Below are 13,925 nucleotides of genomic sequence, written 5' to 3' on the forward strand. Positions count from 1 at the left end.
ATCCCTATCCCAGGTACAAATTTACCAATTTTATCAAATTCTTTACAAAGCTTTAGGCAATTCCTTTTGAATAATTATGTAACTGAAACAAAAATCAGGCTAGTGGTCCATTAAAAAAAAAAAAAAAATTCTGGGTCGTTATTTCGCGATACACCAGGAGTTCGCAGGGACTTTCGCACTGAAAACCACTCCTCCAACTACTTCCAGCAGAAACTTTAATCCTTTCCTTGCAAGACAAGCGTGCAGTCTCCTTCATTCCAAACAGCTTAAGTGCTGCAGCAGCCCCTGAAACGTCACTTGGCATATACGTCCCCCTCCACCCCACTCATCCCCGACTCCGGTGTCCTCCTATTTACGAGACTAAAAGAATTCACTCATTCTACGAGTCCCAAACAACCATCTTGCGTCCAACCTCCACCGAAGCGCCTCCCACCCCAGCGGGCCTCACCTGGTCAAAGTTAGGTAGGCATCCGTCTGCTCGCCCAGGGAGGCGGAAGAGTCTTCCAGTGTCTCCAACAGCGGCGCGAGAGGGCTCGGACCTGGGGCCGTCATGTCGGCCACCCTAAGGCAGGGCCGGAAAAGGAGAAAAATGTAGTGACCAACGCAAAGAGCCTCACGGCGGCCCAGCGCGAATCCGGCGCTCACACCTTAACACTGGCTCCCGGACTCGCAGTTCCGCCGTGTCCACAGCGCCGGCCTCTAGAGCCCAAACGCAAGCCCTAACCTTCTCCTCCGCCCAGTAACACGCACTGCGGCCCACGCCGCCCTCCGGCCTGGGCCCGCTCCCGCCACCACTTTCCCGGGCAGCATTCAACGGAGAGAGGAGACGGCGCGGGGGGTTGGGGAGGGGCGGGAGAAGACCCGGGAGCGCGGCATCTCGCCGCGAGGGGGCAGAGGCTGCACCAGGCCGAAGGTTTCCTTGACCTCCCACCGCGCCCGGGATACTTAGCCCTACGTACAATGTTCAGGACAGCGTCCTCTCCGCCACTGCGCCGCTGCACTTGCAGGCTGCCAAAGCCTGACTTTGGCGACTCGGGCAGTTTACTCACGCGTGCGACAAGCTCCCTCTTGGACCAAGATGGCGGCGGGGGCGGGCCCAGGAGCGCGCGGGAGTAGGACAGGCCTGGCGGGAGAGGTTCGAGCCAATCCAACAGGCAGCGGCGCGCCGGAGGCGTCGATCGCCTCCCTTCTTTGCTCAGCTCCCCCGCCCCGCCCATCCCCTCAGGTCACCTTCAGGTGGGGATGTTTTATCCAAAGAAATGGACTTCATATTCAAAATGTAAATTCGGCCCAAATTTACCAGACGAATTAGTGAGACTTCAGACCAAGTGCTCAAACTCCAAGGTTGAAGTATTAACGAGCAGATCACTTAGCAAAAGGGCATAATGCACTGTTAAATGTAAAATGAAGAGTTGCATCTCAAGCACGTCTTGGTTCAACCCCTGGTTGGGTTTGTCCTTAGGAATATAATTATCCTTTCTGTGCCTCAATTTCCTTCTCTGTAAAATAGGGCTAATAACAATAACTGGTGGAAGGTGTAGCGTGAGAAGCTAGGCCAACCGTCCTCAAGCTTTCAGTGAACATAACAATGGCCTGGAGGTAGGCGTTATTAAAGTGCAAATTTCGGGCCCCGCCCTTCGACTTGATGATTCTATTGACTTAGGTAATTCCCAAAGATTTGCATTCTTCTGTTGGAGTAGGGGTTGGCCGGAGCTTCATAAGTGGAGTGTAAATCCTTAAGTTCGATCTTATTATTATTACTATTTTGCTCCCCTTTTCCGTGTGCGGCTGAGCTTTCCCCACAGTCGGCAGGATTCAAATCCAGCACCGAAGGCCCAGAGAGCAACACAATGTTTCCACTCTGGCATCACGTGTTCCTAGCCTTGCTTCTGAGCCACCCCCACCCCCACACAAGTACACATAATTGCTTTTCTGTTATTTGTGTTTAGCAAAATTTATGCCATACCAACCATAAGTTGTTTGTTAAGTGAAAAAAATGAGGGCAGAGGGAGAGGGAGAGAGGGAAACATATAAGGCCTAGTGAGTGGAAACTTTCAAATGAAAGGCTTAAAAATCGGTGAACAAAGCTGGGCATGGAGGGGCACGCCTATAATCCCAGCCCTCAAGACGCTGAGGCAGGAGGATCCCAAGTTCAAAGCCAGCTTACAGAATTTAGAGAGCCCCTGTCTTAAAATAAAAAATTAAGAGGGCTGGAGATGTGGCTCAGAGGTTAAACATCCTTGGGTTCAATTCCCAGTACCAAAAAAAAAAAAAGGTGAAATGGTTAATCTGAAATGCAAAGACTGGGTGGAAGCAGGCTGAGAAAGCTTTGAGAAGCCATTGTCCTTTAGAGGGAAATTTGCTCCTCCTTTTCTGGGCTTTGGTAAGAAAGGAATGTGTTTTAAAAGGAAAAGTTATTAGTGAATGAAAAATATGGTCAGGCTTGCAGTTCTTAGACTTTAGTTAAAATGTAACTGTTGTGTCCATGATGACTTTGAGAATTGTGAAAAGAACCATTGAGTTTCTCTTAAGAAAGGTATCTTTTCACAATCATTATATTCCTTACTCTGCTTTATTCCTTGTAGCACTTATGACTAACTCATAATTTGTATCTATCATTTATAGTCTGCCTCTCCTTGCTAGAATATAAACTCTACAAGAGTAGGGCTTGTACACTTTTCCCCTTAAGTTTTTCATTTTTAAAGAAGGGGCTGTGACTTTTTCAAAAGTATAGTTTCTGGATCTGTTTAAAATGTTTTGTTTTTTAATCCTCACTCCTGTGCCAAAAATCCTCCAGCAATTTCCATCAAAAGTATGGATCTCTAAAGCCTTGGCATAACATGCCAGACTATTATGATTGGGTCACTGCTCTCTTTCATCACCACACTTTTCCCCACATTGCTTAGCCACAGGTTTTGGACAGTCCACCAGATCTTTAAATTTTCTGATTTTGAATATTTCATGTGTTTTGAACATTCCCCTTTTCAAAAGTGAAGGGTCAATTAAAACCACTCCTTTGTATAAAATCTCTCCCTCACCTACTATCCCCTGATGGACATTACTCCCATAGAAATTTAAATGCTTAGGTCTCATTCTATAGATCTGTTAAAATGAGTATCACATTAATTAATTATTGTTAGGTCATAGATTTTGGCAGTAGCAGCACCTCAGAGGGCTTAGTTCAACCTATAATCTCAAGGAATACCCTTTCCTGCTGTTTGGCCACTTTCTCAATCTGATCTAAATTGCTAAGAGTTTATTAAATCAAAACAAATCCCCTCCCCCACCTTCACCCTTCTCCACACATCCTTCCAACCTGATTGTTAGCTCCATGCTTCACTTTTATACAAATTACCTTAGACCTCCACCAGGCCCCCTGGGTCAGGCCTTTAATCCCAACTACTCAGGAGGCTGAAGCAGAAAGATCACAAATTAAAATCCAGCCTGCACAACTGAGATCCTGTCACAAAATAAAAAATAAAATGAGCTGAATATGTTGCTCAGTGGTGGAGCACCCTGGGGCTCAATTCCAAGTATTGAAGGGCAGGGGTGAGGATGTAGAGAAAAAGGAGAAGGGAGTCTTGTTTATTCCCCAGTCCTGGAGATTGACTACTAGGAGGCTCTATCATTGAGCTATATCCCTAACCCTTTTAGTTTTTTTATTTTGACACAGTGTCTTACTAAATTGCTGAGGCTGACCTTGAATTTGCAATCCTTCTCCCGCAGCCTCCTGGGTTGATGGGATTAGACTCATGCACGGTGCCTGACTGAGAAAAAGGAATTACTGCAAACTATTGGTGGGCATGTAAATTAGTTCAGCCATTATGGAGAAAAGCATAGCGGTTCCTCAAAAAGTTAAAAATAGAACTACCATATGGTCCTGCAATGACCACTGGGTATATATCCAAAGGAAATGAAATCAGTATGGCAAAAAGACATCTTCACTCTCATGCTTATTGCAGCACTACACATAATAGCCACACACACACACACACACACACACACACACAAAAAAACGATTTGGCATAGTGATTCAAAACAGTAATCCAAACTAATAGGTAGGCTGAGACAGGAGGATCATAAGTTAGAGGTTAGTCCTGCCAATTTAACCATAACCTGTCTCAAATAAAAAAAAATTCAAAGGGCTGGGGGTGTGGAATAAGTTTTTGTTCTTGTTTTTCAAATCTCTACTAAACATCCCAAAAAGAGAGAGAAAAGGAAAGGGAGTGGGAGTTTATCTTAGTGGTAGATCACTTGCATGCACAGGCTAGAAGTGCAAAAGAAGAAAAACAGAAACAGGTCTATTATACAGTGTGGCAAATATAATAATAGCTTATTGTACACTTCAACTTTTCTAGGAGAATAAATTTCTTATCACAAAAAATGATAAGTATTTGAGGTGATGGATATGTTCATTAGCTTGATTTTATTAATCCACATTCATAAATTGTAACATCACATTGTACCCAATAATATATACAATTGTAATTTGTCAACTTGCAATAAAATAAAAAACACAAATAGTACACTGCTGACAAATGCCACACTGCAGCAGTTTGAGAGAACTTTATTTCTTTGTTTGCTATGATTTATACATAATGGGGAAAATATCTTTTGAATCCCATAATATGATGTAAATTTGTGTTCTATTTATCTTTTTCCTTCTTTTTTCTGTGGGCAAGGGTCGGGGGTGGGGAGGATTGAACTCAGGGGCACTTGGTCTCTGAGCCACATCCCTAGCCCTATTTTGTATCTTATTTAGAGACAGGGTTTCATTGATTTGCTTAGCGCCTTGCTTTTGCTGAGGTTGCTTTGAACTCATGATCCTCCTGCCTCAGCCTCCCAATTAGCTGGGATAATAGGCATGCACCACAGCACCTAACCCAAGAATGATTCTTTTTTTTTTAATATTTTAGTTTTCGGTGGACACAACATCTTTATTTTATTTTTATGTGGTGCTGAGGATCAAACCCAGTGCCCCGCGCATGCCAAGCGAGTGCACTACCGCTTGAGCCACATCCCCAGCCCCCAAGAATGATTCTTTACTCAATAAAATATTAAATAATAGGGCTGGGGCTGTAGCTCAGTTGGTAGAGTGCTTGCCTAGCACATGTGAGACACTGGTTTTTATCCTCAACAATACATAAAAATAAAATAAAGGTATTAAAAATATATTAAATAATAAATTTTAAAAGAAAGAAGAAGAAGAAGTGGAGTATGAGTTCTGAGAGACATTTGAAATGTTAGCTGCATAATAATAATTTTTACTGGCTTTTTAAAAGTCATATATTGAAGGAAAAAAATAAAAATAAAAAAAATAAAAGTCATATATTGAGGCCTTTTTAGTTTTAACTGTTGTAAAATAACTGTGTTGCTGAAAGCATCCCCAGGTAGACTTCTCAACAACTGATAATTTTTTTTAAAAAATATTTTTTAGTTATAGGTGGATAAAATGTCTTCACTTTATTTTTATGTAGTGCTGAGCATCGAACCCAGTGCCTCATGCATGCTAGGCAAGTGCTCTACCTTTGAACCACAACCCCACCCAGCCCTTGATAATTTTTTTTTTTTAATTAAGATTATTTCATCCCAGGCTGGGGATATAGCTCAGTTGGTAGAGTGCTTGCCTCTCATGCACAAGGCCCTAGGTTCTATCCCCAGCACCACAATAAATAAATAAATAAATAAAAGAGATTATTTCATCCCATCGTTATTTCATACACAATAAATATATACAGCAATTACACGTTTTATGACTAGTATGGGTTAGTATGGGTTTGCTACCCTTGCAGTCAGACATACTTTAAAATGTTACCAAGTTGCATTAAGACCAAAAGCTTTATTTGGACCAACAGTTTTATTCTTTCATTCTTTCCATTGAGCTGGGAAGAGAGTTCCTACCAATTATGACCACACCACTCCTTAGTACATGAGAAAACTGAACCAGCACAGTTTGAGTGAAAACAAGTAACAGAGTGCAATGGCTAAACCTGGACCTGATTGATAAATTTGAATCCTAGCTTTACTACTTTAGCTATATGACTAATGCGGGACTCTGGAAAGTTATTCAACTTCTTGTACCTCAGTCTTCTTATCTATACAATGAAGGTAATTGCACTTACTTCAAGTATTGATGAAAATTATATATGTTAAATATGGAAATTGTAGAGAACAAGGGAACAGGCCTGTGCTGTGTATATTTTGAAAAATGTTAGCTGTTGATACATTGATTGTTCAAGTTCAAATAAAACTGTCATAGGAAAGCAGGGAGTTGAAACTCAAAAACCTTGGTTCTCGAGTTCGGAGGAAAGAAAATTTAAAGTCAGACACAAAAAGCCATGCAAGAGAACTTTGTCATAAGTGAAAGTAAAGTAAAATCAAAGTGAGGCTTAAGCAGAGAGAACTCTCAAGAGAGAGAGTGGGCCGTCTCCCAGCAGAGAACTACAAAGGAGACAATGCTGTGTACAAATTTGTTACTATTTTATGGTTGACTTGAAAACTGGGGACCACCTTTAGCAATCTTTGCCAATCTGTTGTTTAATTCCTCTGTCACATCAGTTTTTGATCTTAGTTGGTCCTCTCCAGAACTGTCATGGTGGCCATACTATTTAGGAGGGCTTCATCTACAAGTGAATCCCATGTTAATGTGGGCACTGGGGTCAATGGCTGGTCATAAGTTACCTTAGTGTGCCTATGGTACTAAAGGAATCTTCCTTCCCAGTTGGAAGAGGACACCTGTAGCCATAATTCTAGCTTCGCATCAACCACAGTGGACCCTGTCAAGAATTAGTCCCATTAATCCTTTTATCTTGACGTATTTTCCAAATAGCTCTCTTGCTTTTATTTTTTACAGGTTAACTTCCACCATTTGATTTCATGTCCACTCTGAGGATAGTTTAAAGAAGACCCTAAAGTAATTTAAAGAACATCTTGTGACCTTACCTAATGAAACCACACCAAAATTATGAATACCTTCCAAAATGGAAGCATTCTTTTATTGATAATGGGCTATCTAGTTTGCTTTAAAAATACGAAGTTTCGGGCTGGGGTTGTGGCTCAGTGGTAGAATGCTTGCCTAGCACATGTGAGGCCCTGGGTTCAATCCTCAGCACCACGTAAAGATACTGTGTTCACCTACAACTAAAAAATAAAATAAATAAATAAATAAATAAAAAATATGAAGTTTCTAGGTGGGCAAAGTGTCACAGCTGGTAATCCCAACTACTCAGGAGAATGAGGCAGGAGGATGGCAAGTTTGAGGCCATCCTGGACAGCTTAGTGGGATCCTATCTCAAAATAAAGAGGACTGGGAATATAGCTCAGTATTACAGTGCCTCTAGATTCTGTCACCAGTGCCACAAATAAATAACAATAAATTTAAAAAGGAGGTGGGCTGGGAGTGTAGCTCAGTCTTTGAGTGCCTACGTATTATGCTTGAAGTCCTGGGTTCGATCCCCAGTATAAATAACAGGGTGAGGTAAAATGAAACAGGGATTTAAAGCAATCAGCAATAATTAAATATGTCTAAAAGTGCATTTCTAAGATCACTGTACCAGAATCACAAGGAAGCTTCTTTGTATCCAAATATGTGGGCCATATCTCTTAGACCTACTCAAGAATTTCCAGGGCATGCCCACTAATCTACATTTTTTAATGTGCACCCGAAGTTATTCCTATTAGCACTAAAGTTTGATACTCCTACATGTTCAAGGCATAAATTTTATTGGATAGCTCAACTATCAATTTTATTTGTATTTGGAATACAAGTATCTATTCAGAAAGATCCCACCGATGTATGCTGAATCTTTTGTCTATAGCTAATAGACATTCATGGAGAGAAAACTAAAGTCTTTCAGAAGCTCAAGAGCCACAAAAATAATTGAAATTTGCAAACTTGAGGAGCCAAAATACAAAATGACTCATTGTCATGCTTCAGGCCTCCTAGAGAAAGACCATGAGCATAAATTTAAGACAATGAATCCAACCAGATGTGGTGTTGTATGTCTGCAATCCTAGCAACTCAGGAGGCTAAGGCAGGAGGATCACAAGTTCAAAGCCAGCCTCAGCAATTTAACGAGTCCCTGTTTCAAAATAAAAAAGAATGAAAAGGGTTGGAGATGTAATTCAGTGGTAAAGTACCCTGGGTTCAATCTCCAGTACCAATAAATAAATAGGGATGGGGATGTTGCTCAAAGGTAATGTGCCCCTGGGTTCAATCCCCAGTAATGCAAAATATAAAAATGAATAAATAAAAATTTTAGAAAAGACTTTAAAACAAACAACAACAAATACATTTAGTGGAAAAAATATTTCACTAAAGGAAACAGATATTTTTAGAGAAAGGAGTAATTCCAGGGATCGGGTTGAAAGTATAAGAAAAAGATGGAAGTTGGATGTGTATATAACAAATGTTTAAAAATTTATGGGAGAAAAAATTCTTTTTTGTGTGTGTGCATGTGAGGCAAGCACTCTACCAAATATGGGGGCCACATCTCTTAGACCACATCTCAAGAATTTCCAGGGCATGCCCACTAATCTACATTTTTTAATGTGCATTCTAAGTTATTCCTATTAGCACTAAAGTCTGATACTCCTACATTCCTAGCCCAGGGGGGAAAATTCTGGGAACATGTTGGAAGGACTCAGAAGCCAGCTTAAAGGGCTCCCACTGACTAAATTTGGAACAGCTGATTTTAACCAATCAATTAAAAAAGAAACAAATGAGCCATACTAAAAGTAAACCACAGAGGAGGAATGACTGGAAATCACCATTTTCAACTATCATAGCAATAATTATAGGAAATAATAATCATCTAAACGCATTAAGTGAAAGTTTGGTGGAAAGCCGTCTAAACATGCTATAAAATACTGATTATGAAGGGTAAAGGGTAACCTTACAGTGGAGATACTTATGAAAACCACCAATTATCATATACAGCTGATATCACTGGGGTTCTGATATGATTTCCTAAGGAAAAAATACCACTTCTATATTTCTGACAAAAGTTCACAGCCCAAATCTATCCATAAATTTAAAAAAAATCCCGATTGAAGGGTGTTCCGTTAAAACAAACAGAAAACTGGCCTGTACCTTTCAAATGACAATGTCATAAAGGCAAAAGAAAGCAGAAGAACTGTTGCAGAATAAAAGACTCAAGAAAAATGACAAAATTCAGGATGTGATCCTGCATTGGAAAACAACAAATTTTGTTTGAAGCATTAGTGAAATGTAAAATAGACTACGTTTTTATATTTAACAAATGTACTGGGGTTACATAAGACAATCAAAATAAGGACTTCTCAAAAACAGAGGAAAAGACTGATTATTCTGTAACCATAGGACCAAGGAGCAACCAGTTTTCACTTTATTCTGCTGATCTCGAGAGATCCCCTTGAATTTAGTCCATCCCCCACCCCCAAACTTAACCTATTAGCATCAGCCTCTCACTTCTGAAAGTTAGCCAATCAGGAGAACTCACTGTAAAACATGCCTTAGTGCTTAACAGTAGTCTTGTTGCAAGAAAGCAGGGAACTGAAAATCCAAACCTCAGTTCATGTGTTCCAATGAAAGAAAATTTAAAGTCAATCTCCGGTTACACCCCCCAGCCCTCGCTGTTAAAAAAAAAAAAAAAAAAAGAGCTGAATATGCTTACTACAGCAATATTCATGCAAGAGAACTTTTTTTAAGTGAAAGTAAAGAGAAAGGAAGGTGAAAGTAAAGTAAAAGCAAAGTGAGGCTAATAAGTAGAGAGTACTTTCCAGGGAGGGTGGGTCATCTCCCAGCAGATAACAACAAAGGAGGCAAGACTGTCTCCAAATTTATTACTGTTCGATGTTTACTAAGAGAACTGGGACCACCTTCTGTACTCTTTTGCCAGTTGTTGTTCAGCTCCTCCTTCACATCAGGTGATGGAGTTTTTGGCCTTAGTTGGTCCTCTCTGGAACTGTCACGGTAGCCATACTATTTAGGGGGGCTTCATCTATAAACCAATCCCATGTTAATGTGGGCACTGGGGTCAGTAGCTAGTCATGAGTTACCTTAGTGTGCCTGTGCTACTAAAGGAAGATTCCCAGATGGAAGGAGACACCTATAGCCATAATTCTAGCTTCACATCAGTGGACCTCAGTGGACCCTGTCAAGAGTTAATGCCATTAATTCTTTTTTCTTGACCTTTTTTACAAATAGCTCCCCAGCTTTTGTTTATTTTCTACAAATAACTACCACCCTTTGGTTTCTCATCTACTTTGGAAGTAGTTTAAAGAACACTTGTGACCTTGCCATGGGTTTCACTGCTCATTGCTAGCTACTACCTGACAGCCTTACCCTAGGAACCACAAGCTTTAAAGGACCAGGCCAATTCATTTTTGGCCATGAAAATGTCTGCATCCCTGAACTCTGGGTTTTCCTCAAACCATGGGTATCCAGCACCTGGCTCTGCTCAGAGACTTGCCTGACTGGTGAGGATGTTACTGTAGTAAGCATATTCAGCTCTTTTATTTATTTATTTTTTTAACAGTGAGGGGTAGGGCCATGTAACCTGAGATTGAATTCTTGAGGGACACTCAATCATTGAGTCACATCCCCAGCCCTATTTTGTATTTTATTTATTTAGGGTCTCACTGAGTTGCTTAAGGCCTCACTTTTGTTGAGGCTGGCTTTGAACTCGTGATCCTCCTGCCTCAGCCTCCTGAGCCCCTGAGATTACAGGCATGGGCCACCATGCCTGGCATATTCAACTTTTTTTAATTTCAGATGCTGAATTATGGTCTCACTATCCTTTGGAAATTCTGGAGGATTTACCAAGGTTATTTTGGAGACTTTGGGTTGGGCAGCATTCTAGGTGACCCTAAAACCAAGAAGTGTACTTACTGAATGGGCCTCTGTGTCCAAACTTCAATGGTCCACCAGACCAACTGCCAGATAAATTATTCTCAGTAACCACCTAAGCTCTATGTGCACTGGATTCTTGTTCCTGTGTTTATTGATTTATGTACTTTGTAACCAAGTACATCTTGCATAAGGCCATTAGGCTTAGATCTTTGTGCTCAGTAATTAGATCTTTTGGTTAGAGAAGCAATGTATCGTGATTAGACCCAGATGTTTCATATGGTTTGGTGGTATATCATGTGAAAATGTTTTCCAGTAACGTGTTTATTCTACAGTTGCCTGCTTTGTTTTGAGGGTTTTGGTGTTTGTTTTATAAATTTTAAAACAATTATATATTTAATTAAAAACAATAATGAACTCATGATAACATAAATACTACATTATAATGAAAAAAAAACAATATTTAATGAAAAAAATTAGAAGACCTTGTCTCAAAAAAAAAAAAAAGACAAAAAAACCCCAAAAAACTCATTTCCTTCTCCACTTGAATTTATCATTCCTGCATAGCACATTATTAATATAGCTACCACTTATCACATTCGAATGAGTTTGTCTAGTAGACTCTGAGCCCAAATGGCATTTTCATTTCAGGAAGTCCAAATACTCATGAGTGCCTACATATTTCAGATGGTATCTCTGAGGAACAAAGTATTGAAATATGCCATACAGTTCCCTAAGAATTCAACTTTAGGGTAGCAAATGTAAATTTTCCCAAATATTCAAGTATATACCTTATTGTATGGTATTTATTATGATCCGTTTTAGATATAGATAATATGCCAATACTCAGTTTGTTTCATCTCAACTCCAAATCCTCTCTTCAGAGCTGGGTGTGATGGTATGCACACCTGTAATTCCTGTTACAAGAAATCTGAGGAAGGAGAATTGCAAGTTCAAGGTCAGCATTGGCACCTGTTTTGTTGTTGTTGGTGGTGGTGGTTTGATGTTTGGTTGGTTGGTTGGTTAGTACAGAGAATTGAACCAGGGGCACTTTAACACTAGCCAGATCCCCAACCCCTTTTTTATTTTTTGAGACAGGATCTCAGTTGTTCAGGCTAGCCTCAAATTTGCAATCCTGCTTCAGCCTCTAGATGTGCTGGTATTACAGGAATGTGCCATCATGCCCAGCTTTTCCCATGGCATTTAGTGAGACCCTGTCTCAAGAAAAAAATGAAAAAGACACTGGGTGTGGCACATACCTATAATTTCAGGGAGCTGGGAGCCTGAGGCAGGAAGATCGCAAGTTTGAGGCCAGCCTCAGCAACTCAGTGAGACCCTTCCTCAAAATGGAAAATAAAAAGATTGGGGATATAGCTCAGTGATAAAGTGCTCCTGAATTCAATCCCCAGTGCCATATACTCAATCAATCAATCAATCAATCAATTCTCCCTTCATTGCTTGCCCTGTGAAAATGAAGATGTGCCCTTTATAATTACTTTATCAGTTTGCACCATGTTAAGCTTTGTCAGTAGAGGGCACTGAAGAGACATGAGGCTTTCCTTCCTGGTTTCAGTGTTTGCTCAGCAAATCCCTAGAGTATACTTGCCATCTTCAGAACCCTTCTCTTGCAGTGACACAGAGTCAGAGCAAACAGCAGCTTCCCCTGGGAGAGATTTTGTAATGGAGGGTTGCCCATCAGATGCTTCTTTCTATACAGCTTTCTGGGAAGGTTGCTCTCCAGGAAGATCCTTCAATGCTGTACCACAGTAACTTAGTCATCCAGTGACCTCTGTCTCTAGCAAGGACTGGGGTTGAAGTCCTATGGTGTATTAGTCAGGGTTCTCTATAGGAACAGAATTCACAGGTTGGCTTACTCGACCAAAAGCTGATTAGTCCACAATGGCCGTCTACAGGCTGGAGAACTGGAAAAATTAGTAGCTGCACAGTCCAAGAAGCTGAAGCCCCAGAATAAGAGGGATCACCGGTGCTACCGTAGTCCAAGATCAAAGGCTTCTGGAGAATCACTGGCAGAGTTCATTTTGGAAGAATGAAGAACTCAGAGTCCAAAGTCCTTAGACAATCATAGCAGCAATCAAGAACCTGTTCAAAAACGGACTTTTTCTTCTTCCAACTTTATTCCATCTAAGCTATCAGTGCTGAGCATGCTTTGGGAGGGTCTCTATTTCGATTGGCTATCCCACGTGCCATTCATTCCTAGACACACCCATATCTTCTTAATCCTAGGTATCTCTTAATCCAATCAAGTTGACGATTCAAATTAACCTTTACACGTGGGTTGAAGGCTATGCCTTGGGTTCCTTTCTCAGGCTGAGGGACAGAGGCTGCTTTGTATATCTGCTTTTATCTCCTTTCGTGTTTACTAGCCAATTTCTTATTATTTCATCCTCCTATAATAGTAGTAGTAATAGCGATAGTATAATAATTGTTTATAATAAATATTTGCATTGTTTGTATAGTTGCTCCTGATTGGAGCAGACTCTTACAGATATGAGCATTATGCTGTATTATCTAACTTGGCAGATAGTAAGAATATTTATGCTATAGCTCACACTTATTTTTCTCACTTCATTTATAATTTTTAAGGTAGTTATATTTATTTTAATATTTGTTTTTTAGTTTTGGGTGGATACAATATCTTTATTTTTTATTTATGTGGTGCTGAGGATAGAACCCAGTGCCTCATGCATGCTAGGCCAGCGCTCCACCACTGAGCTACAACCCCAGCCCCTTAGGTAGTTATATTTAATATTCTATTTTTCATCTTAAAAAAAAAAGTTAGAGTCAGGCATAGTGATTCATGCCTGTAATCCCAGGTATTCAGGGGGCCGAAGCAGGTTCCAAGTATGAAGACTGTGGGCAACTTAGGGACACCATATCTAAAATACATAAATAAATAAATAAATAAGAAAAGAAAGAAAAGGGGTTAGGGGTATAGCTCCATGGTATAATCCCCCTAGGTTCAAACTCTAGTACTTCAAAAACGGGAAAAGAAAATTTAAGGCTAATACTGATTCTTCCCTTCATTTAATTGAAGCCTGTCAATAATTGGTATTTCAGTATTTATTCTACTATGTGT

General features: G+C 40.3%; 1 protein-coding gene across 3 annotated transcripts in view; it reads right to left on the reverse strand.

The window, feature by feature from the left end:
• The window catches only part of Rif1 (replication timing regulatory factor 1), a 61,761-nt gene extending 60,668 nt beyond the window's left edge, over nt 1-1,093 (reverse strand). For all 3 annotated transcript variants that reach the window (XM_046426897.2, XM_046426898.2, XM_046426896.2), the window contains exons 1-2: nt 960-1,093; nt 449-562 (exon numbers count right to left, since the gene is read on the reverse strand). In XM_046426897.2, the coding sequence (XP_046282853.1) occupies nt 449-552 (104 nt within the window). In that variant the 5' untranslated portion in view covers nt 553-562; nt 960-1,093. The remainder of the gene's footprint in view (nt 1-448; nt 563-959) is intronic.
• Between the last annotated feature and the right edge of the window lie 12,832 nt (nt 1,094-13,925).

Source organism: Marmota monax, unplaced genomic scaffold, assembly GCF_021218885.2.
Source record: "Marmota monax isolate L192 unplaced genomic scaffold, Marmota_monax_Labrador192_F-V1.1 WCK01_AAM20220418_F8-fsc00048, whole genome shotgun sequence".
In the NCBI taxonomy this organism is placed as follows: domain Eukaryota; kingdom Metazoa; phylum Chordata; class Mammalia; order Rodentia; family Sciuridae; genus Marmota; species Marmota monax.